Here is a 24,812-nt window from a genome sequence, read left to right as displayed (position 1 = left end):
GGAATATCCTCGAAGACAGCCTTTCCCAACTAGTGTTGTTGGACCACAACTCCCATCAGCCTCAGCCAGCATTGCCAATGGTCAGGAAAGATGGGAATTGTGGTCCAACAACACCTGGTGGCCCACTAGTTGGGAAAGGCTGCTCTAGGAGATACCAGTGTCAATTAATAATCTCCTTGATGGATGTTGTGTATGTATCGTATGTAACTGGTATGATTATCCTGTGTTCCGAAGGATGTCTACCGCTAGGTGTAAGTCGCACGACCCACATTTTTAGCTTTGTAAAGTGCCTGCTTAAGAATCTTCGAGGGATATCCTTTGTGTTGTAGATGTCTCATCAACACATTGGCTTCAGTAAGGAAATCTCATATGGCTACAATTCCTTGTCAGCCTCAGCATCTGTGGATATGGAAGGTTACGTCTAAGATGGGTGGGATGGTAACTGTCATATGTAAGATAGGAATTGACATCAGTTGGTTTTCTGTAAACAGTGGTGGTTAAAGTACCATGGTTGTTTTTAATCTCAACATCCAAAAAATGAATGCAATTAGCATCATAGGTGGTTTCAAACTTAATCGTGGGATGTAAGGTGTTGATAAAAATATCAAACTCCTTAACTCCCTCCTCAGTTCCTGTCCAACTCAAAAAAAATATCATCTAGGTATCTCTTGTATACCAGTATCTTGCTTCAGAAAGGGTTGCTATCATGTAGACTGTATCTATTTTCAAATTTATCCATAGAAACGTTAGCCAATTCTGGTGCAAATCGACACCCCATAGCGGTCCCAGAAATTTGCCAAAACATTTTATCTTGGAACAGAAGTAATTTTTTCTTTAATACTAGTTCTGCAAGTATACTTAAAAAAATGGGTGGAAGGATGCAAAGTTTCTTGTTTATCCCAAATCTCACTAATAACATGAATAGCTTCATCCTGAGGTGTATTCATGTACAGTGCTGTTACATCCATAGTCACCAGCCAGGAATCTGTAGGGTGTGGGGGCTGTACTGTTGAAAAAATCCCGTGTCCTTTAAATATGCATCAATTTTTCCTGAAAAAAGGTTTGAGAAAATGATCTATAAACACCACCAATGGTTCAAAAACAGATCCACAGCCTGACACAATGAGCTTGCCTGGTGTAGGATGAGTATTTTTATGTATCTTGGGAAGCAGGTAAAAGAAAATCATAAGTGGGCTTGGAAATATAATTTCCAAGATTAAAAGATTAAAGCCTCATCAGTAAGGAGTATGATGTCCTTCTTATCGAACTAGTGGGATTAGTAATACAGGGTGCATAACGCTTAGTACTGCCTATCTAAAGGCCTCCTTAATAAAATGTTTTGTCCCAAATAACCAGAACACCTCCTTTATCAGCAGGTTTCAAAATGACATCGTCCCTCCTCCTCAATTGTTCCAAACTCTATTTTTCCATCCTATTCAAATTATGCCAAGCTTTCATAGGTTGTTGCTCAATCCTAGCCACCTCCTTCGATACTTGGTCTTGAAACACCTTAATATCGGGATTGCAGGATGAAAGATTAAATGTGGATTTAGGCTTGAATTCCACCTGTGCCAATGGTGAATTCAACCTGTCTTTCAAATGGTCAGCTAGCCTTCTCTTTCTGAATAATTGTTGTAGTTCCACCATGGTCCAAAAGGAATCATGTCTCGGCGTAGGGACAAAGGAAAGCCCTTTTTGTAAATTTGACAGGGGACAAACTCACTACTGATTGGTTCTGAACACTTTTCTCCTTTAGTCCCCCAAACAAAGGCCGAGACGAGCGCCAGGGACTACGAAGCCTCCAGAGGCGGACAAAGAAAAATTCAGACACAAGACGTTTGCCTTGACCAAATGACCTGATGCTTTGTCAAGTTTATTGTTTTAACCTGCTTTTGTAAAATAAAAAGTTCCATATACATTTATAAAATGGCTTAAATTAAGGCATAATCCTGTAGTATCTAAGACAAGCGTCCATCATTCTGCACAAGCGACGGGTTGGCTCCGCACACCGCCCACACGCCCCACCAAGGAACCAGGCCCAGGCCAATTTAGGGCAGGGGGCGAGTGGGAAAGGTCTTAGGGAAGCCCAGGAAATCCTCCCAGGGAGTGAGGACTGAGGCCCCCTGGCGGAGCGGGAGGTGGCAAGCGGGATCACCAGGCACTCAGCAGAAGCTGGTAAACTTTTATACATAAAGGTTGTAGAGCCACGTCTTACAGTCCGAAAACAAAAAGGACACTGACACACAACATGATAAATGGGGAGAGAGACACAGGCAAAACTAAACAAACGAAAAGCCCCTAGAGAGATTACAGGCTTGGGATGCCAGATGAGATCTAAGAGACTCTCCGGGGGGGATTCACACGACCCTGAACCCGTCCAGAACCGTTAAGACTGTAATCTCCCTTCAACTCTCCCTGGAGCTTTTAACCAATAAAGGTGTTAACGGAGAAAGCACTTGCACCCAGACCCTCAGGTTAGCCCCCCCACACACACAAACCCAAGCTCCTCATTCGGGGCGCGCATCACTGCTGCCCTAGGGAGGCCAAACTCCAAGGCTGCTGTCCCAAAAAGCACAAAGAAGGGGAAAAAACATTGCAAGTTGTCCCCGCTTCCCGATAGGCCCCAAAGGAGGTCTGGGCTGAGCTACAAGGGGAGGAGAGGGCCTGTCCTGTGCAATTTGCCTCTTGGCAGGTGGAGGAGGTGGGAGCCCCAAGAGTAAGCGCCGCCAAGGACCCCAGTGCGCCCCAAGAGTTTGGGGGCTCCCCAGAACAGTCGGTTGACATCCAATTTATAGCACGGAATTGACGGGAGACACAACTGTGCTTTCAACGCCCCGTCACCTTCAGGGGGAGAAGGGCGAGGCAACCCAGAGGGCTCTTGGCTCTCCAATCACGCTCCCAAGGGGTGAATGCCCTCCTGGGCCAGGCCTGTGACCAGTCTCAGGACTGGAGGAAGGGCAGGGGGGTGAGCTGGAAGAAAGGCGAGCTGCCTGAACCCCCTCTCTTCCCCAGAAGGTGTCTCCCAGGAAGTGACCTCATCACAGCACCAGAGCAAGTCCAGGGCTCTGGTGATCAGAGGCACACCCTCTATGGAGAAACACTTTCATTCACATCTTCCCGGGAGGTCGGGAGGCACGGAAACACGAAGACATTTTCTTCTCCGCAGGAACTGATCTATCCCTAACTCCAGAGAGCTTCAGAGAGGAGCGCCAGGGCTGGACTGCCCGGTCGTTAAAAGGCTAACTGCTAACAATTTGGAGGGAAGTCACAGGAGTTTCCTAGGACAGGTCCAGATCAGAGTGATCTCCCCTGAAACAAAAGCTCTGGCATGCCTTCCAACAGTATTAGCATCCCACACACACCGCCCGCTCCCCCCCAAAAAAGCAAAGACCGAGTCGGCTCCCCTTGGGGTGATCAAATCCTTTCCAGAGGCCACTTTGTTCCTCAACGTTTGCATTCAAAGTGCTCCAACAGGAGGCAAAAGCCGCGCAAAGAGACACAGGCCCTTCCAGGGGAGGGGAAAGTTATACTTTTTATATATAAAAAAAGAGAAAGCCAGCAACAGTCAGAGGAGCAGGGGAGTGTTCTCCCCCTGCGTGGTCCAGGAGTGTTCTCCCCCTGCTAAAGCAATATCACAGCCACCCAAGCGCAAAATACTGCCTACGTCTTTAAAAAAGAAGTTATCTTAATACTATCCCAGCATCATGAAATAGGGAAGGAAAAGGCATCTGCTATTGTTGCTGTTTTTTAAAACTATCACTGAAATTCTACCAGAACCTTCATTAAGCACCATATTTGGGGAAGCGGGGAAATGAGGTGTGAAATGCTTGATTATTATTTTTTTTTTCCCCCTTGCATGTCCAGAACTCAGCCACAGGAGTTTTCTCACGCTGGATGATCAAAGGTATGAGATGCGCTTCTGGGCTGAACGCAAAAGGCGACCAAATCAGTCCTTAGTTCATCTCCAGTTAGTTAGTCTGTGATGGGGAAGGAGAGAAAAAAGAGTGGGGTGGGGGATTTGCGGCAGGGGGGTGAGGAGAAGGGGACGCTCCTAGTTAGACTGGCTCTGCTCCACCGAGAGGCTCTTACTCCCAGGGCCATCGATGTCCTTCTGAGGGCCAGGCTCTTCTATATGTGGAGACTGGGGGGCCGTCTCACGGGGCTCAGTCTGTGCTGCCGCCTCCTCCGCCTCCTCCGCCTTCTCCAGGAAGGGGACACACGGCTCCTCACCATTCAGCAGGCAGCTGCGAGTGGGCTCATCAGCCGGGAAAGTAGGAGTGGCCGGCTGGTCGATGGCTTCTGCCTGAGACTGTGGAGAAGCGGCCTCTTTTGGGGCTGCAGGGCAGCCGACAGGGGAGATCACCAAAGGGGGGTGAGGTAGGTCCTTCTGCAGGCAGAAACAGCAGCAGCCCCGCGTTCGGGGACAGGGAACAGGGGAGGGAGAGAGAGAGAGAGAGAAAAGGTAACTACAACAACTCTTTTCTTAACAGAAGTTCTCCTAGCTCAGCCTCTCCTGCCAAAGGAAGGGGAACCCCAGGCAGATGATAAAGCCAGAAGACAAGTGGCGGCCACCAGAGAAGGCAGGAGCAGAAGGGAAAGCCAACAACCCAGCTGCGGCCGCAAAGCCGCACAGCTTTCAGCGGCACCCCACACCCGCTCTGGCTCCTTACGTGCAGGATTTGGGCTGCTGGGTACTTTAAGTGGGGCAGAGGCCAGCACCTTGGCACAGATGTCAAACCCACAAGGGCCGACAAGGAGGGGAGGTGTGGGCAGAACGGCGCGAAGGAGTCAGAGCACCTGGGCTCACCTGACGACAATGAAGCACCACCTCTCCCCCCGCCCCCCCAAGCAGCTGACTCTCGCCTAGCAGGGGCAGTTCACGAAAAGTCCCAGTCGGAGATGACGAGGAAGCGCCCCAAGTAACCCTCCCACTTCCGCGCGACGCTCTCGGGTACAAGGAGGATAAATTACTTCTGAACTACAGAAGCCTGTTTGTCCAAACATGGTGTTGACAGGCACCTTCCTTCCTCACGCAACGTACCTCAAAAAGGAGGGCGCTTCTCCGTCTCGTGACAGCTATGGAATTTGCTGCTGCAAGCACCAGACGCCGGTATGGACTGCTTTTTTTTAAAAAGGGGGTTAGACAGATTCACAGAGGAGGAGCACATGGGGGCTACTAGCCACTGTGGCTACCTTGGAGGCAGCCTGCCTCCGGACGACGCCAGTTGCTGCAGGTCACGAGTGGGTAGGGGGCCGCTCGTGTCCTCCGTGTGGGCTTCTTCCCATGGGGACATCCAGAACGTTGGACTAGACGGGCCTCTGCTCTGATCCAGCAGCTGGGCTGTTCTGGTATCCTTAAAGCGCTGGGACAGGGCTTGAATACAGAGCTGCGAGCCTTCCGCTGATGTTATTCCGCCCCTGCGCTGCTACCCTAGGGGGTGAATCTAGTGAGCACCCTGTGCCCACTAGCAAGGACCTGGCACCCGCCATAGCTGAGGGTTACCCCAACCATAACCCCAAGTAATGGACTGTTGCTCAGCTCTACAGAGGGAACCCCAAAATCCGTCTGGGGCAGCCAGAAGCTCCTGGGTGTCCATCCAGGATGAAAGACAGCTCTCTCACCACCATGGCAAGCCCCCACCCCCCAATATGAGGCGGACAAGGGGATCCTCCTGGAAAAGCAACCCAGTTTTATGTTCCAAGCTTAGGACAGTTCAATTACGATGGCTTCCTCACCCACCCACACACAAGGAATACTGGGAAACGTAGTTTCACAAGGATACAGAAAAGTACTACCGTTCCCTGAGGCCTTGGGGGGGGTTGCCCCCAATCTTCTAGTGCTTCTTCCTACCCTCAATGTTTCCATCTTGATTTTTAAAAAGCTTCCAATTCAAGGATTCAGGTAAGAGGTCACCTAGGCGCCTCCTCCTGTCCCCCAATTGGGAAAAGGCCCCTAGAGCCTCCCACGGCCACTCCACACCCTTCTCCTCTCCAAGGGTGTTAGAGAAGGCAGCGCACTGCAGCATGAGGGTGGCTGCCAGGCTCTTGCTGGTGGGCGCAGGGTGCCCACTACATTCACAGCACAGGAGCAGAATATCAGTGGAAGCCTCGGTGCTCTGAATTCAAGCCCTGTCCCAGCGCTGTAAGAATACAGAGGGGCCTGGTTGCTGGACAGAGAGGCCCGTCTAGTCCATCGTTCCGGGTGCCCCCACAGGAAGGACATGAGCGCAATGGCAGCCCAGCCGCACTCGTGGCAACTAGCGTCGTCCGGAGGACGGCCACCTCCAATGCAGCCACCTTATGCTCCTCCTCCGTGAATCTAACCCCCTTTTAAAAAAAAAGCGGTCCAACCTGATGCCTGTTGCTTGCGGCGGCGAATCCCAAAGCTTTAATGTTGCGGGGAAGCACCCTCCTTTTCGAGGTACCTTGTGTGGGGACGGCAGGCGCCTGTCAACGCCGTTTGGGGACAAACCGGCTTCTGCAATTCACGCGCCACGGGCACAAAAGCCTTACTCGACAGCGAAGAGACAAAAAATGAAGCGCTCTCCGGAGACTAGGAAAGGAGCGGTATAAAAAGGAGAGGAGAAAGGCAACATGCAAACGCCTCCACGGATGATCTTTTTCCGGAGGGGAGGATAACGCTAACAAGAGTTTTACTCAACTTTAATTCTAGTTAGCTTTTATTTTTCTCTCTACTATTAGGGTTTTCTCGAGGAGACTCATATCAAACTGGTATTCACCGCAAAGCCGCTGCCCGTCCAGAACATGTTCAGCTCCTTGCGCCAAAGGGCCACGACGAAGCTGGTGAGGAGCGTGCAGGGCACGAGGTAGAGGAGCGCCGGCTGGCCCTTCTGCATCAGTGCCAGCGCCACAAAGGTCACCAGGAGGCCGATGCCGTAGGCTGCAGCAGAGGAGGAGGAGAGAGTCACAAGAGGACACGGGTGAGGGCCGCGGGGACGTCCACCCACGAACCGGCTCTGGGAGTGGGGCACGTGCGGCTTGGCTCGCTCTTTGCCCCGCTGCTAAGGCGGGAGTGGACCCCTTTAGTCCTTCCCTAGGGGGCCACACCCCTCCCCCCAAAATTATTATTCATTGTATTTACATATCGCCCCATAGCCGAAGCTCTCTGGGCGGCTTACAATTAAAGCGCTATAAACAAATATACCAATTTAAAAGACACATTTTCTAAAGAGCATTTTTTTAATAAAAAAAAAGGAGCCCGGGACCACAGGGAGACGCCGTACGCAGAGTCAAGCCATTTGTCCATTTAAGCTCAGCTGTCACGGAGTGTCAAAGGGCTCGCAAGGAACCTGCCTAGCGAGGTGGGGTGGGAGGGGAGGGCAAAGGGGGGAAGAGGAGAGCCGCTTTTCACAGGCTCAGTAGCTGAAAGGGAACTGGAGGCAGCCGTGGGGGGTGGCAGGGCGGAGCGGAGGACGGGGACTGTGCGATGAGAGCCGGCTGCTTTGCTTTTTGCGGAGAAAGAGGCGGCAGCAGACATACCTATAGTGCAAGCCACAAAATACACTCGGGAGGACTGGACTTGAATGTCAAACCTGTGGCAATAGGCGACCAGCAGACCTGCGGCGGAAAGAGACCGGGTTTTGTCACATTTGACACACACACCCCATGCACGTCTTAGTGGGAGGGACGGCCTGAGAGCCAGCAAGGAAACCCTCACCCATGGAGGCTCTAGGGAGGAAGCTGCTGCCTTATTTAGAGAGCGTCTCCTCCTCTCCAGGCAGAGAATGGGGGGGGGGGGTTGACGCTTCTCCAGCAGTGCTTCCTAAGGCTTCTTCCATTTGGAGGAAAGGCCAGTGGGGACTGAGTCTTCTGCAAGCGAAGGAGGTCTTCTGCCCCCAAGATACCCTCCTCAAGAGTTGCTCAGCCCACGTGGGGCCCCTCCCCGCGTCAGGAAGATGAAAAGAGAGAGAGGAAGGGCCTACCTGGAACCAAGATGTCCCCGAATCCCAGGAGGGAGAAAGGCCGGTCGCAGAGCGCCAGTGGGGAGAAGTTGAGCCTTGGGACCTTCAGCACCATCGGGAGCTGAAGAAAAAGGGGTGTGTGTTGAGGAATAAGGGAGTTTCGCGTCCTTTGAATTTTAAACCCTCGTTTGAGAGAGGAATTCTACCAACGCTGGGAAACAGCACCGTGGCGGGGAAGGAAAGATCTCTCCCCCCCACTAAATTATCACTCCTGATCAAAGCCGCTTCCAGTCCCTCTCTGGAGCCTGCAGGAGGGACCTACAGCGGCTGACATGACACACAGGCCCAGCGGTCTGGAATGATAACCCTATACACCCCATACCCCATCTGCCTTTCAGAGGGCTCTTCCGGGCACCAAGAGCTGGCTCTCATGGACCCTCATGCCCCCAAGGAAGGATGGAGGCATCCCAGACAGCTGGTGGTCTGCAGTCTCAAGAAATTTAACGCCTTGGGACTGGAAGCATCTTTTTTTTCCCCCAGGGGTGTCCACAACCACCCTCACGGGGATGTTTCCCTGAGCTTTATTCCTTCATAGGAAGAACAGAGGAGGTTGAGGCAGCCCAGAGCAGGGAAAGAGTCAGCCAGGCAGAGTTATAAACTAGCAGGCCAGGGGGAAATGCCAGGCTGGGACATTCCCCCCCCCATTCTCCCTGGCATGCTGGATGGCTAAGTGCAGGGATCCTTTATTTTCAACATTCGGCTGCTTGCAACCCCAGCCTGCCTCTGTGAAGGTCCTCAGAGCTTACCAGGTGCAAGCAAGCTGTGTGAGTGGGTGACATCTTGATACACATTGCTGCAGTCCTCTAGATCTTGCTGAGCCAAACAGGCCGCCAGGGCTGCTGGGAATTTAAAGCCTCTGGAAGCCACCACAGAATCCCCATTCCGGGGCTTTAAGGGGAGAGGCTCCAGTTTGAATCAGGGCAAAAGCACAGAGGAAGGCTCCTCCACGCCCCTCCTTTCCCTCTTTCATTCCTTCCCCCAAAATCCTCTCCTTAGGGCTGCCATGACGGCTCAGGCAGAAGAAGTTGCTCCTGTTATCAAGGAGGTACTTCCTCCGGCCGGCCAAACTCCTGCTGCAAGGATATAAAGCAGCTTTGGCTGCGCAAGTGAGGATCAAAGCAACTTCGATTTAGGATCAAAGGTTAACCACCCTCCTCCTCCTCCCCGCAACAACTTTCATGTACTCTTCAAGTACATGAAAGGTTGCCACACACAGGAGGGCGTGGATCTCTTCTCGATCGTCCCAGAGTGCAGGACACGGAATAATGGGTTCATGTGACAGGAAGCCAGATTTTGACTGGACATCAGGAAAAACTTCCTAACTGTTAGAGCCATACGACAATGGAACCAATGACCTAGAGAGGTAGTGGGCTCTCCGACACTGGAGGCCTTCAAGAGGCAGCTGGACAGCCATCTGTCGGGAATGCTTTGATTTGGATTCCTGCATTGCGCAGGGAGTTGGACTTGATGGCCTTGTAGGCCCCTTCCAACTCTACTATTCTATGAACCCACCCCCACCCCTCAAATTAAAACACAGAAGTCCGCTGACGCTCACCCTGCACCTCACCCCTTTTGTCCCTAAAGAACCAAGCTGGCCACCTCCCATTTGCCAGGAATTTGGGGGGGGGTGGACTCCAGCCCCTCCCACTTCCTCTGCAGCCAAACAAGATTCTTCCCCACCCCCCACCTTGTGCCTCAGCAGCTCTTTGGAACACCCCAAGGGCTCGCCCCACCTTTTCGTGAGTGGCGGAGTCTGTCGGGCCAGCGGCTACTTCCACCATGATGCTCTCCCCCATCTGAAAGGAAAAACAGGGGTGTGTTGGGGGGGTGGACGTAAAAGAGGACAAATCAAAACTTCCACTCATTTACTTGGGGCTGTTCTCCAGCCTCAGGGCAAAGGGCAGCCGCTGCTCTGCCTTACAAAGAGCAGTGCCTTCAATCCCCACCCACATTCTCTCCTTCAAGCCATTCATCTCCCCCCCATCACAGGAGCCCTCAGGCCCCCCTTTCCCTCCACATGGGGATAAGGAGAATGGGTAAGGCAGAGGAGAGCAATCTAGTCCCAGCCAACTCACGCAGGTATGTAGGATGCTTACTTACACCGAGTCAGACCCTTGGGGTCCAGCCAGTGGCTCTGCAGGGTTTCAGGGCAGGGGGGCACCTGGAGATGCCACGGGGGCCTTCTGCATGCACAGCAGATGCTCTACCACTTGAGCTATGGCCTGCCCCAGTAACGTCACCCTTGTGTTAACAATCGTGTCATGAAACTCAGGGTGGGCGGGGGAGACACTCTGATTTAAGGCAATGGGGGGGGATGCACACAGTCCCTTTGCAAGAGGATTCCGTGTTTCATGCTATGCTGATCTCAGTTTCCTTCGAATCTCAACTGTCGCTGCTATTTTTATTATTTTCCATAAAACGAAGAAAACATAAACACCAGCACAGCAATCAGGTCTCATGTTTACAGCGAAGGTCGCCGCTTCTTCTGACCCAACAGTTTCGACCCTCCTCCCAACAGTTATCCCCTCGTTCAGAGCTCCAAATCCACTCTCGCACCTCCAAGAGGCCCTGAGCTCCTGGGATCTCCCCGGCTCTGCAAGGAACGGATGAAAAGCCTCCAGGCCACTCCTGCTGGGCTTCCAACGGCGGCCCCAGAGGAAGGAAAGCCCTTCTCAGCTTCGGCCCGCCCCTACTGGCCTCCTCTCCACTCAAAACACACAGTCCCAACGCCCTCCCAACCACGGGAGCCACTAGCGACGCCCGGGGCAGGCACGCCCAGGAGGACGCCAGGCCCCTCGGCAGACTGACCTTGGTTAAATACGGCGTAATGAAAACGAAGAAGACGTCGTAGACAAAGAGGACCAGCAGAAGCAGAGTGCAGCCCTAGAAGGCGGAAGAGAGAAGGAGGGCAAAGAGGGGGAGGTCAGTCAGCAAGATGCTGCCTTTGCCCCGTCCTTGGAGCCGCCCTGGCTGAACATGGACCGGCATTCACTGGAGGGGGCTGGCCAGAGAGCGAAGTCCCCTGGAAACGGACAGTGAAAGCTGCCTCCTGTGGGCTACGCTCCTTCCATGGTGACCTCTTCTTGCTCTGGCGCACTGAGTGTTTCTGAAGGAGGCCGATTCTCACAGCCGCCTGACACCAAGCCAGAGTGCTGGCCCAGGCAGACCAGTGCCGGCCCCTCTGACAGGCAAGCTGAGCCTGGAAGACCCCGAGGCAAAGCAGGCACTCTGCCCACTGAGCAAGGGGGCCCCACCGCCCTCAAGAGGGCTGCTTCTTCTCCTCAATCCATTCCCAGTCTCTCCTCCTCTTCCAGCTACTCTAAGACCCTTCTCTGCCTCTGATGCGCAAAAGTAGGAGCAGGGGAACCTTTTCTACCATGAGGGCCACATCCCTGCCCAGGCAACCTTTTGGGGGCCACATGCCAGCAGTGGGAGGGCCAGAGGAAAAAGTGGGAGGACCCACGGCTAATGCGGCTCTTTATCACAGTTCAAGGGCACGCTCCAGCCAGGCAAAAGCACTCAAGGACCAATATTGGGGCCGGCCTGAGGGAATGTCGAGGTAACCCACCCCTGCCCTCCACCGCCCCACCACTGCGATCTTCACCTCTTCTGACAATAAAAATCCAAACTTCCCACTCCAGTCTCCCTACTTCCCTCCCCCGCTGGGTTACTAGCTGTGTGCGCACCATGCCTTTACAGCACACTATTCCCTCCCCCCCTCAAATCCTGGGAACTGTCGTTTCCCCCTCACAGAGCTACAATTCCCAGCACCCTTAAAAACGATAGTTCCCAATATTCTTCTGAGTGGGAGGAGATGTGCTTAAATGTGCGGCGTGTATGCAGTCACATTGACTCTGCCTAGCCCACCTCACAGGGTTGTTATGAAGAAACGAAGCCGGGAAGGGGAAGAGAGAAAGAGCCACATCCATTTTCTGGACAAGTGGGATTAAAAAGCAACGCCACCATCATCGCCTTAGTGGAACCTCAGGGTGTTTCCTAGAGGAGGGGTCCTGCTCCTTCGCTGCAGGGTCGCCAGCAGGCCCCAATCCTGGTTCCCACCTGCCCCCGCCACAGCCTTACCTTGAAGGTGGGCAGGCGGATGGTCTTGAGCATGTACAGGCAGAAGGCGATTCCCAGGGCATCTTGGAGGACCCAGGCCCACCTGCGGGAAGAACGGCCGCGTCTCAGAGCGGAGAAAGCAGGGGCCTTGTGGCGGAAGCGGCTGACCCCCGGGCCCAGAGGCAGATGCGTTGAAACGTGTGTTCTCCCTTCTTCCACTCTCCGCCATGGCAGAGCGCCCCTCCCTGGAAGGGGGCTCCATTGGGGCCCAGGCTGGGTTCTCTGTGCCCACCACAAGTTTAGTCTCCTTTCTAGAAGCTCTTTTGCCCCGTTGCCTCTTTCCCTCAGCTCCACCTAAGAACGTCAGAAGAGGCCTGCGGCGGCTGGACCAGCCCAGAAGGGGCCCATCCAGTCCAGCGTCCCGCTCTCACAGGGACCAACCAGATGCCCCAACGGGACGGAGAGCGCAAGTAGGACCTGAGCGCAACAGCAGCAGCTTTCCCTGCTTACGATTGCCGGCAACTGGTGTTCAGAAGCATCCTGCCTCCGACAGAGGAGAGAGAGAACACAGCCATTGCGGCTGGTAGCCACTGGCAGCCGGATCCTCCTGGGGTTTGACCAGTGGGTCAAGAGACTTCCCTCAAAGGGCCTCCCCTCCGCCTTCCTCTTAGGGCAAGCTCACCAGTCGATTGGGAATGCACTTGCCCTCCCAGCTCGGACTCTATCTCTTTTCGCACCATCTCAAAGAGGAAATCGGAGGGCTAAAAAAAGGTGCAGAAGAGGGCAAGGAAATCATCAGGAGGACTTGGCAGGCGCCCAGCCGAGGAAAGCAACGGCATTTGGGGCTTTCCCGTTTAGGTGTGCAAATTGATGCACGAGAGAGAGAGAGAGAGAGAGAGAGAGAGAGAGAGAGATGCGGCTTTTGAAGGACTGAGGGTGTCCCCCGCAGGCTGAAGAGAGAGCGCAGAAGGTGCAAGACAAAAAAACCACCCAAATCTTACTGGTCCTCATTTCGGAAGACACCCCAGACCAAGCTGATGGCGACACAGAAGACGGCCAGCAGCAGCATCCGGACTTGAGGGCGCTTGTGGAAATATGGCAAGTTGTTATCCGGGACCCTGAAAGCAAGACAGACGGGGTGAAAAGAAACAGCGGAGACCAAGAGGGAAGGGAAGGAGGGCGTTTGGCGGTGGTCTCAGGGCCTGAATCAGCACCCCCACCCTTACACCAGGGGAGTGCCCGGACCTCGGCGGTAGATCACAGGGACAAGGGAAGCTGCTTCATGCTCAGGAAGACTTTTGCCCTTTGTGGCTTAGGTCTGAGCTAGCTCTGTTTCAAACGGCGAGTCTTTTCCAGCCGTACCTGGAGATGCTGCAGAGGACCGAAGCTGGGACCTTCTGCACGCAAAACAGCTGTTCTACCCACTGAGCTCATTACACAGAAGCCCCCCAGGTCCAATCTCCAAGGGGAAAAGCAGGGCAGGGAACAGGTGATGAGAGCTGCTGCCAGTCAGAGCCAACCAAGCTAGGAGACGCAGACAAACAGCCAGGCTTGGAATCAGGCAACTGCTGGCAGAGAGCAAATGCAGAAGGCGTCACCGGCCAGAGAGGCAGCCTCTCGCTCCCCCTTCTATTCTGTGGGTCCAGGGGATGATTAAATTTTTGTAAAAAAATGCCTCCCCACCCCCATTCAACTTGCTCCTAACACAACCCCATCAACAACAACAACAAAATATAAATACATATTAGAGAGTAGGATGAAAGACAGCTGCTCCCAAAAGTAAAGTCCAAAATCTGGTGAAAACAAGAATGAGGGTTTGGTCCGCCCAAAGTGATCTCTCGCTCGTAACGCTTATTGCAACTGGATTTGAACCCAGCCCTCTGGGCCCCTGCCCGTTTCGCGCACTGGGCGACAACCACAAACGGCAGGGAAGTGAAAGCCGCTGCCTCGTACCTGCATTTCCCCAGAGGAAACCTTCGCACAAACGGAGAGAGACAGCTGTACAGTCCGATGGAAGCCGCAAGGCAGAATATTCCTATGATGGCATATACTGGGGGATAAGGGGGGGAAAAGAGAGTATGAAAGAGCGCCTCAGGCTATGCAAATACTGCTCAGTCCCCTGAAGTCAAGGCCAGCTGCGGTTCACTGGGATTTGGCAGGTCAGCAGAGACACGAAAGCAGACTGACCACAGACTGGGGGGTGGGTTGGGGGTTTCAGAGTCCCCAAAATATTACACGGCCTTCACATTCCCTTGGATGATCTGAGCAACCGGGTACATGGGTATGGAAGGTGGTGCTCCCTCAGGTAGCCTTCTCCATTATCCGGGGCTTTATCAGTCAGAACCAGAATCGTAAACCTGACCCAGAACCATACAGGCAGCCAATCCAGCCCTTTTAAGAGCAGGGTCAAGGGTCAGAGGCAGGATGCCCTGCTCAGCAACCAGCATTCTCGGCCAGTTGTGGCTTGCAGAGCACCTTAAGGGCAGCCCCGCACAGAGAACATGACAGCAGTCCAAGTCTTGAGGTCACTAGGGCTAGGGTCACAGTGGCAAGGCTAACCCTGTCCAGGAACGGCCAGAGAGTTTTTGTGGACTGGGCTACACCTCATCGTCGGATGCACCGAGGATTATTCTGTGCCAAGAATTTGACATTCTCAAAAACGCGACCTCAGCCGAACGGAGTTCTTGGTTCACCCCAAGGTGGCTGCACTTAACAGTCATCGCAGCTCGCCAAACCCTTTCCCAAGTGCTGTATAGGCCCTGATGCTAACGAAGCTCTGCACTGTTGTCACTGATGCTTTTGTTTTAATTTGCCTATCCAAAGGACCACAGCAGTTGGCACACAGCTGGTGTGAACCCACATGCAAAGCCCCCTCCCCTCTGTGGCCAGGTTTAAAAAACAACAACATGGGCTGTGCCTGAGGTCAGCTGCTCCTGGGTCTCCATGGAGTCAGCCATGTTCTGGCAAAAATCCTTATGCCCACCTACAGAGGGGGCAACTGTTGCTTGCCTGGCTCAGCCCCCCCCCAAAAAAAAAGGAGGGAGAGAAGAGAGAATATTTAGTCTCTCCAGCTGCACAGAGTTCTTACCAGGACGGCAAAATCAAGCCATGATCGGTTTTTTAAGCACAAAAGCAGAGCCCCCCCCCAAACGGCATCACCGTCTGAGCTGAAGTGTCTTTTTTAATCTGATTATTAGAGCCGCAGCGTTTAACGGATTAGATAAGCCTTTAATTCAACGAAAAAGGTGGCAATTAGTTCAGCATTTTTTAATGCCTATTATCTCTTATGTAAGTGCTTACAAAAAAGACTCCAAGCATTTTTTCTCTCTTCCCGCCCCCCCCCCCAAACGTAGGAGGAAACGACTCTCCTGCAATGCTCTGACACAGGTAGGTGTTGCCTGAAGACAAAGAAAGCTTCTTGCTTCAGAACTGTGCTGTAGTGGCATGCAAAAGGTCCGAATGGTAGACGGACAAAGGGGCCTTCTTATTTAAGTCAGCCCTTTATTCAGAACCTTGAGGACTGGGATCTTACTTTGTCTTTATGGGGAGGACCGCAGGATACGTTCTGCATACGGAAGGTTCAATCCCCAATGGTATCTATTCCTGGTAGGGCTGTGCCATGTCCCCAGCATGAAACCCTGGAAACCTGCTGCCAGTCAGTGCAGGCAAACCTGAGCTAGCAGCCTGACTTGGTAGAAGGCGTTTCATTCAGCCCTAGGTTCCTAACTTATTGTTATTGTTAATTTCTTTCCTAGGTTCCTAACTTATCATTTTTACGCTTCTGCAAATTTAACCGTAATATTAAACTGACTAAAGCTCGTACGATTAACGAACTAAAGGTTCCTTTAGGAGCGAGACAGACGGCCCAAACAATTTAAGAACAAAACACGCCAGGAAAGCAACACCTGCAAAGTCTGAGCTCTCCAAGTCACACGGGGAGCACCAGAAGGATCTGGGCTCTCTCTCGGGTCACGGAAATTCTGGCACCGCAGAGGGCGTCGGCCGCCACCCAGCACAAGTACCTAGGTGATCGTAGAAGTAATAGAGAAGGACGAGCATCGAGCAGCACATGACCACGAACACGCAGATCATGATGGGGGTGACGTCCACTGTTTCGTCCTCGTGCTTCTCCGCCCCGTCGTCCCTCTTGTGCTTCATGTATCGCCTGAGAGGACAACCAAGGGCAGCCCATCATTGACCCTGCATATCTACAGCCCTGAGCATCTGCTCAGTGACCTCCAAAACGATGTGGGTGGCGGCCACCGGCTTCAAGTAAGGATTGGGCAAATTCACGGAAAAGGGCAGCCAACTGGTCGCAATGGGTCCATTCATTTTCTTTGAAAGATTTATAGCCTGCTCTTCGTTGGCACCAATGCCGGGGTCAGGCACAATATAACATAAGTTATTACAAACCCGCAGGAACAACAAAAATTGCTTTGCAAAACAATTCTTAACACATTGGCAAAGAAAGACAAGTAAAAACAGCTAAAACGGCCTTCCCCAATCTGGTGGTCTCCAGATAACATAGGCTGCAACTCCCAACCACCCCAGCAGCCAGCACGGCCAATAGCCAGGGGTAACGGGAGTGGTAGTCCAAAACGGCTGGAGCGCACCAGGTTGGCTATCCCCTGAGCTAAACAGCGAAAACCAAAACGGCCACCCAATTCAAAAGCCTGAGCAGACAGAGGAGTCTTCGTTTTGTGCCAAAACGGCACCTGACGTACCTGTAGGGGTGAGGTATTTCAACTAATGAGGGGCCACCACAGAGAAGGCCCAACAGAGCTGGTATCAGCAAGAGCAGGCGGAGAGCGATTGCCTTCAGGTCCTGCTTATGGGCTTCCCATAGGGGCATCTGGCTGGCCACCATGGGAAGCTGGACTCCGGACTAGCTAGGCCTGATACGAGGGCCCCCTGCCGGATCAGACTGACATTCTTGTGGGCAAAGGGAATTGGCACAGGCCACACCCGAGCTCCCGTGAACAGCCACACCTTGCAGCACCCCTCAGGGCTGGTGATGTGCAAGAAGCTGGGGGCATCACTTCAGAGGTGCTGGGGGGAGGGCAAAAGGAAGGAGAACTGTGGGCCAAACAGCTTTGAGGGAAGGAGAGGGGCAGAAAGGAATCCACAGAGCCCACAAAGGGAGGCCAGAGAACATCCACCCACTGTTTCACATTAATCCCACCCCTCGGGGCATTCCGTTGCAAAAGGGAGACGCTCCCAAGGGCCAGAAATCCAGGATTAACCGCCCGCGGCCACCCAACTTACTTCTTCACATCTCTGCTTCCGGCCCAGTATCCGCCGACGGCAACCGTGCCCACGGCCATCACAAAGATGATCACCATGTTGTAGTCTAAGACGGGCTCGTTGGGTGCATACATTGCCACCTTGACGGAATGGCCAAAGCTCTGCCAGACAGATGGACAGACCGGGGGGGGGGGAGAGAGAAGAGAGTTCAGCCGACCCTGAAAACTGTCACGACAGGTGGAAACTGCCTTCCAGGAAAGAGGGCTTCCTGTCTTGCTCCAGTGACTCACTCAGATGCACAACGCAGCCCAAACTTAACTCTCAGGATCACCATCAGCCCCTGACCAGCCTCTGGTCTTCCATCATTCAGGAATGCGTAGGGGGGGGAAAGAGACTCCTTCCCCCCGCCGGCTGCAACTTTATAAGTATCTTCCACCACAGCGGGAGGGAGCTCACTCACCTTGCCAATGTCCAGCATGTCCGCATAGCTGAGCAGGGCCACGGGGATGTCGATCTCTTCATACTGGCTCCGGTTGCCAGCAGGAGGAACCTGGGAGGGACGTGAAAAACAGCCGGGTTGCAAAGACGCTACTGGCTTAACGTGCGTAACGTGGACTGCACCAACCCAAATTCCATGGCACAAATTATGCGCTCAGCTCAGCAGCAAAGATCCCAACCGTTGTTCTTTTGCAGCAACCTGCTCAGCTTACGTAAGTCAAACCTGAACTGCTGCAGGACTTGTACGTTTGGGGGGGGGGGAGGGGGGTCAGCGTTACAACACAACAACAGAAGAGTGACAGAGAACGGGGGGCGGTGGTTGCGTAAGAGACATGGCGGGGGGCCAGGAGGGAGGGGGATGCACCAGTGAAAGAGCACCCCAGCCCACTTTTGGCCCCCTTTCAGAAAACTCCATCCTGGTCACAAGGAGCCGCAAAGAACCAGGGAAGATTAATGACTTCCAAAGAAGCGTTTAGAAAAGACTTTGAAAGGGGGACGTTAATATCCCGAAGGGACGTCATGCAGAAAGGGAAGCGAATTAAAAAGGAGGCAGATGAAAAGGAAAGTTATACGAGCGGAACCACAGTGGTGGTGGGGAGATAGCTGCATGCCCAGGACAGGGCAAGATGCCCACAGAAATTACAAACTAGTCTACGCACACATACACACACACGCAAGAGATGCCCTATATGAGGTATGACAATTGGGATGGGGCAGAGGCAGCGAGAAGAATGAATTGAGCAACAGGGATGGGCTGGGAGTCCTTGCCATTATCTTCAGGCCTTGACGGCTCAGTGGAACCTCCAGTGTCAGAGGCAGCCTATCACAGAATACCAGTTGCTTAGGGGCAGAGAGCAGTGGCCTGCTTGTGAGCTTCCCAGCTGGAGCACTGTGGGAAAGACAACACTAGACTAGAAGGGATGAGGTTGGGGGTTCAAATTCCCATTCAGTAGGTGGCCTTGGGCCAGCCACCAACTCTCAGCCTAACCTACCCCACAGGGTTGTTGTGAGGCTAACATTGTACAGAACCATGTACACCATCATACCTTGAGCTCCTCCTCAAAGTGGGATATAAATGTAACGATAAATAAATAAAATAATTCCAGCCGGTTCTTAACTGGATGAAAAGAGGACAGGTGGAAAAGAAGAGGCAGAAGCAGACAGGTAACTCCCCAGAAAGAGTTCCCCGCCCCACCCCCTTTACAATTTTAAGACCTTCCCAGAGAAGCAAGTGGGAGGGGGGAGGAATGCCTCACCAGTCTCTCTCGACTGACAATCAGCAACCCCCGAGCACCGTTGATCTGAGCCAGCCGGACTTTCTCGTAGAAGGTGCAGTTCCCCCGCATCACCATGGGGATTGTGTTGCTGAAGCCACCGTCGGGCACATCAGATGGAGCACACAGGACAGACACCGTCCGGTCCTGCAGCTGCAGGAGCGACTGTAGGAGAAGTCAGCAGCAATGAGTAAAGGAAGACTGGAGAATGAGTAAAGGAAGACCGGAGAAGGCAGCAGCAATGAGTAAAGGAAGACTGCAGTTCAACACTGGAGAGATCCATACTGAAGCCTTTCAAGAGGACTGATGAGGCCCATTTATTTACAAATATTTTGATACTGTCCTTCACCTTTGCAGATACTAGGGTGGTATGCAACAGGCACAAATGAAACTAGTAATGCTGAAAATACTATATAACTGCAAGGAGAGCAGTCTTTAATACAATAACCAACTTTAATACACCTGGGCAAATTAAAGCACTTTGATCTGCTGCCAAAACGACTGCAAAACTGGTGCCAGTTGAAATCTTGTGAGGAGAGTACTCCAAGTCAAGTGGTTATTTTTAATTTAGAAAGCCCTAAAGGACTAAGGGGCCAAATACTTGAAGAACCACCTCACCCTACACCAGCCTGCCCATGTATTAAGATCTGCCGGAGAGGCCTTACCTGCCGTCTGACAAAGTACTCTGTGCAGGAAGACAGTATGACTGGTGCCAATGCTGCTTATTTTTCAGCACATCTTAACCCAAGCCTTCCCAGTGGACTGATGTAAATGAAACCAGCACCAAACTAAATCTATTTATTTGTCCATCCGCTCTGTCACTAGGATTCCATTGTTTTAATTTTGGTTTTCAGAACATTTATTTAATGTGCAGTAAGGACAGGCAAGAATTTCACGGAAATCAAATTTGTCACCAGACTTCCCTATTGTTCACACGTTCATTATCTACATGGACTGTTCTTGTATGTTGAGAGCTTCCATGCCGACCAGATTAAAAAAAAAAAAACCCTCATCAAATATAACCAAACTTTATCATTGCATTCCCTGTCACTTCCATCAATGAGGTGTTCGTGGTAATCATGAACACTCACTGTCTGCTATAGTTTCTTTAGCAACCTGGAGGGAGGATGGCAGGGCTGTTGTGCAAAGTCCTGCAAAAGGTGGGGGGAGAGCGACTTTCTTTGTGCCCAGTGCCTGCCCACCCAATTCCCTCTTTGCCACCTTGAAAGTCTTGAAGAGGGGACAGAAGGGAAGGGGGGTTGCAAAATCAGGGGACCTGAGGAAGGGGAGATCAGTTTCTCTCCTTCCCGCCAGATTCACACACAGAGACTCGCTGTATCTGCTGTATTCTTTCCCTACAACTAAAACTGACCAGCCTGTCTTTGCTTTGCTAAATTAAACTGACCAGCCTACCTGAAACTGACCAGAATGAGTCTTTGCTGAAGTGAAACTGACCAGTCAGCCTATCTGCTAAAGTGAAACTGACCAGCCTACATCTGCTTTGATAATAAAGTGAAACTGGCAAGCCTGCCTCTGATTTGATAGGGTGAAACTGACCAGCTTGGTATTTGGTTTCTAAGGTGAAACTGACTAGGAGACCTTGGCTTTCTCCCACAGCTGGGGGAGGGAAAGAGAGGAATTCATTTGGTGGACGCTGGGAAGGGGGAAAGCCACTTTCCTTTCTGAAAGGAAAACATAGTTAGAAATAATGCTAAAAATATTTTCCTGGAGGAAATAAACTGAAAGGGTAAAAGCAGAAGATAGTGGAAAAGGAACGGAACGGTCTGCCAATCTGATGGAATGTGATCAAACCGGATCCAACAAGTGGATCCCAGCCCCAATGCATGACACGGTTTAAAAATATTCTGAGACTTCATCCTCACTGATTACTGCCTGGGATCATTACTTTGAGGAAGGATGGGCTGGAAATTGAAATGATAAATAAAAACAGGGTGGGTGTCCCACCACAGGAAAGTTCCCCTTTGCCAGTGTAAGTGAAGCAGCAGGAAACTCACAGCTTTGCCCAGGTCGTGGGGCAGGTGGGCCCATTGGGAGTTGAAGAGGATGCAATAGTCTTTTCCTTTGGCGCTTCCCTTCTCGGAGAAGATGCGCACCATGCCAAATTCACAGGATACCTGGAAAACAGAGAAGGAAGATTGCATCTGGACTCGCCTCCTGTAACACCCTCCATGCAGTCGCCTCTGAAAAACCCACCAGCGTGCCTGACTGTAGCTGTGAGAAAAGGGGGGGGGGAGACAGGCGTGTCCCACACCACTCCAATTTCCCCATCACCTTTGCGGACTCCAAGATGGTTTCTGGGACCAGCTCAAAGTGCTGGTTTCGTTCCTTCGAAGTCCTACGTGATCCGAGGTCAGGTTTCCCTAAGGACCTCCCACATGTCCCTTGCTGCTGCTGCCCACCTGGATTTATGGGCAGACCTTCCTCGGCCAATACAAAAAAGGAGCGCAATGACATCATGATCAGAGTCTGGTCCTCCAGCACCTTGACAGGGAATATCTCCCTCCTCCCCCCTGCCCCAGCCCCCTTTGCTAAAGCTAGAGAGTAAGCGGCCACCTTAAATGAGCAAAATTTTTGCACAGTCTTCCAGCCAGTTAGACAAGACTAAGTCAGCCTTTGCCAAACTGCTGCCCTCCAGATGATTTGGACTATAGTTCCCATCAGCCCCAGCCAGCAAAATGGAGGAATGAGGGCTCCTGCCTTCCCAGAACTCCCCCTATACTATGGCAGTGCTTGAGACCAGTGGGTGGAAGAAGACTCCACGGGTGTAAGATTAGAGCTGGCAGGACTTCACTTGTCTCAATCTGGGAGCAGAGGAGAGCCAGCCTTTATTCAAGTCTGAGAGCATCAGCGTGCGCGCACACACACCAATTCTCTAGAGCCAGATGCTCCTGGGAATCTGGTGAGCAGAGGATGTGAGCAAAATCCCTCCTTGCTGCATGTCTCTACCGTGCGGGCTTCAGAGGTACACTGCCTCTGAACACGGAGGTTCTCATTACCCATCACGTTTCAGATGTCTGCATGGCTCTCTTTCTCTCTCTTGGGACTGGAGACATTTAAGAGGCAGCTGGACAGCCACCTGTCAGGGTTGCTTGAACTTGGATTCCTGCATTGAGCAGGGGGTTGGACTACATGGCCTTATCGGTCCCTTCCAACTCTACTATTCTATGATTCTATGACTTTCTACTTCCTTTCACTGGCTGCTCTCTAATACCCAAGCCTAGGGGGGTCCTTTGGGACACTGGCCTGTGATTATGGCTATTACACCTTCTTTTCTGATAACTCCCAGCAGCTACATTCTCGAACCACAAAGAGCTGGCTCCCTCCTCATAGCAGAATATATACCTACCAGGCCTTATCAAGATAACTGCCCGTGAAAGACTTTGAATACGCTGGACAAGCTCTTCAGACAAACCCTTTTGCATCAGAGGCGGTTTCAGTTACAGATGACGATGATTATCAACCAGCCTTATGTTGATGCATACAAAAAGTTCATTATAACTTGTGTGTTCAAGCCAGCTTCTTTCCTAAGGAGACAACCTCCCCAAACACACTCACCTTTCCCCAGGAGGTGAACCCAGGATCCCCAGGCCCATCTCTATGGACAACTAGGCTAGCTATCAATTCACAGGAACGTTTTAAACGCTGCATCCCTCAAGAGGCAAAGCTCAAGAGAAAAGGGACACAAAGGGGATCTCTCCTTGTTAAATGGGGATGAGCGCAGCACGCGTGATAAGCAAACAGCAGCTTCCCAGGGGCATCTGTAGGAGGCGAGGGCTGATGGCTGGCTGCTGTGGGATCACGATGCCTGAATCAGATGGGCGTTTCTTTGGTCCGACCCAACAGGGCTCCAAATGGTTTTTAGAGCTATCAGAGCCGCACTGAGACTATTTCACAGAAGGAAAAAACTGAGGCTGCGACACCAAGAGTCACATCAAGCCATAGGGTACAGCCCAACTCATAGCACTAAAGCAATCTCTCTCTCTCACACACACAAACACACACAAACATGCCTATTCACATGATTGTTAACGTGAACTTCTCTCCGCATGTTTGAACGTTTTGTCTCAGAACATTTTCTGGCAACTGGTAATACAAGCAGCCGTTTAAATACGGCAACTCCTGGCCCTGTTATTCCAGGTTACAAAAGGGGCATAATAGCCATTTTAATCAAGCATGAAAAAATTAGAGCTGCCCCAGATGCTGGGATGCATCTCATTATTGGTGGGGGAGGGTCACTGCTCAAAGACAGAGCCCCTCCTTTGCATAAAGCCCCCAGTTCAGGAACTGGGAATGTCCCCCTGCCTGCTGCCAGTCAGCGTAGAAGATGCTGAGCAAGATGGGCCAGCGGCTCTCAGTCAGAATAAAACAGCTTTCTATGATCCTAAGGAAGATAGGATCTTCATTCCATGAGGAAAGGAATCTTAACTTATTTTAAAGGATTAAAGTGGGGTGTTCAGTCCCCAGGACCTTGCAGGCAAGACTGGGAAAGACCTCTGCCTGAAGCCCTGAAAAGCCACTGCCGATCAGTTCAGGCAATACTGAACTAGATGAACCAGCAGTGAAAAGCAGTTTCCTATGTACCTATTTAAGCCAAATCTTTCTTTAAAATCATGAAGGCTAGTATCTTAAGCTATTTTGAAAGAAAGGACCGTAGCTGAGGGGTAGAGCACCTGCTTTTGCATGCAGAACGTCCCAGGTTCATCCCCAGGTAGGGCTGAGAGAAAGACTCCCTGCCTGCAAACCTTGGAGAGACTCTGGTGCCAGGCACTGCAAGACAATACTGAGCTACATGGACCACCCGACTCGGTATAAAGCCCTTCCTATGTCCCTATTTAAAATCAACCCTATTTAAAATTCAGAGACACGAAAACTAGAATCTCTCTTTTCTTTTTAAGGAAAGGACAGCAGCTCAGTAGGGTAGCGCCCCTGCTTTGCATGCAGAAGGTCCCAGGTTGAGCTCTCACACACAGCATCTCCAGGCAGGGCTGGGAATGTCCCCTGCTCCTGAGAGCCTCCGATGCTGCCAGCCAGTGCAGGCAGTGCTGAGCAGAGCTGGAGGGCTCCGCCTCAAGGAGCTTCCTCTATTCCTGCGAGGACCTTCCTCCTAGCGCTGGCGGGCGAGGCTTGGACCAATTTCACGGACGGCAGAAGGAAAAAGACTGAGGCCAATGGGGGAAGGGAGCAGAGCGGACCCGAAGGAGGACCGGAGAGGAGAAGCCCCCCCCCTCCCTCGGTATGTTGCCCGGGCGGGGGGAGCAGGCGGGAGAGCGACGAAGGAAACAGCGGGATGCCGCCTCTTCCTCACCTGGGCGGCCAGCAGCAGCCACGACCCAAGCAGGACTCGCCGCCCCAAAGTAGCCGCCGCCGCCATCTCCGTCTATTGTCCTCCCTGGAACCCGGGAGGAGGAGGGGGAGGCCTACTTCCGGTCCAGACCGGAAGTGAGCCGCCGGTTACCCGGCGACCCAGCCTGGAAGCCCGCCTCTCTCTCTCTGTTCCTCCCTCTTCCTCTCTAGTCGCGTAGAGATTATGCGGGCAGAGAGTCACACGCCAACCCATACAGAGATTTTTTTTTTAAAAGCATGGATTGTAATTTAATGTCGCAATAACCGATCGCGAGAGGCTTTTCTAACGGCAAGTCCGTTCTCCTCGGGAGCGGCTTGTGAGGACGGGTAGCACTTCCGGTCTATAACGGAAGTGGGCTTTTGGAAGTTGCCGGAAGTGGCTCCTCAAGCC

At 52.3% G+C, this 24,812-nt stretch overlaps 1 protein-coding gene across 2 annotated transcripts; it reads right to left on the bottom strand.

The window, feature by feature from the left end:
* Positions 1 to 1,845: 1,845 nt before the first annotated feature.
* On the bottom strand, positions 1,846 to 24,776 carry SPPL2B (signal peptide peptidase like 2B). Of its 2 annotated transcripts, none has more exons than XM_061600953.1 (15): positions 24,384 to 24,775; positions 21,073 to 21,192; positions 19,040 to 19,222; positions 17,746 to 17,835; positions 17,307 to 17,446; positions 16,064 to 16,206; positions 13,995 to 14,091; positions 13,043 to 13,159; positions 12,063 to 12,144; positions 10,791 to 10,865; positions 9,716 to 9,778; positions 7,944 to 8,043; positions 7,501 to 7,578; positions 6,741 to 6,901; positions 1,846 to 4,387 (listed from the first exon to the last, which is right to left on the bottom strand). In XM_061600953.1, the coding sequence occupies exons 1-15, from the start codon at positions 24,447 to 24,449 to the stop codon at positions 4,052 to 4,054; spliced, it is 1,851 nt and encodes a 616-aa protein (XP_061456937.1). In that variant the 5' UTR covers positions 24,450 to 24,775; the 3' UTR covers positions 1,846 to 4,051. The 2 variants fall into 2 exon arrangements, 1 of the variants encoding a protein (XP_061456937.1); XR_009759487.1 differs by having other exon boundaries at positions 4,303 to 4,387; positions 6,663 to 6,901; positions 24,384 to 24,776.
* Positions 24,777 to 24,812: the final 36 nt, after the last annotated feature.

Source organism: Rhineura floridana, chromosome 18 (assembly GCF_030035675.1).
Source record: "Rhineura floridana isolate rRhiFlo1 chromosome 18, rRhiFlo1.hap2, whole genome shotgun sequence".
Classification (NCBI taxonomy): Eukaryota; Metazoa; Chordata; class Lepidosauria; order Squamata; family Rhineuridae; genus Rhineura; species Rhineura floridana.
The sequence above is the reverse complement of the archived record's forward strand: the minus strand, read 5'-3'. Positions and strand labels throughout refer to the sequence as shown.

Bases quoted from the DNA above. Each gene is read 5' to 3' on its own strand.
- SPPL2B (XM_061600953.1), bottom strand. From the start codon at position 24,449: ATGGCGGCGGCGGCTACTTTGGGGCGGCGAGTCCTGCTTGGGTCGTGG. The intron at 19,223-21,072 runs GTGAGTTTCCTG...CTTCTCCTACAG, and splicing joins CCCACGACCTGGGCAAAGCT to TCGCTCCTGCAGCTGCAGGA. The intron at 12,145-13,042 runs GTAAGATTTGGG...TTCTTCCCGCAG, and splicing joins GTCTTCCGAAATGAGGACCA to GTGGGCCTGGGTCCTCCAAG.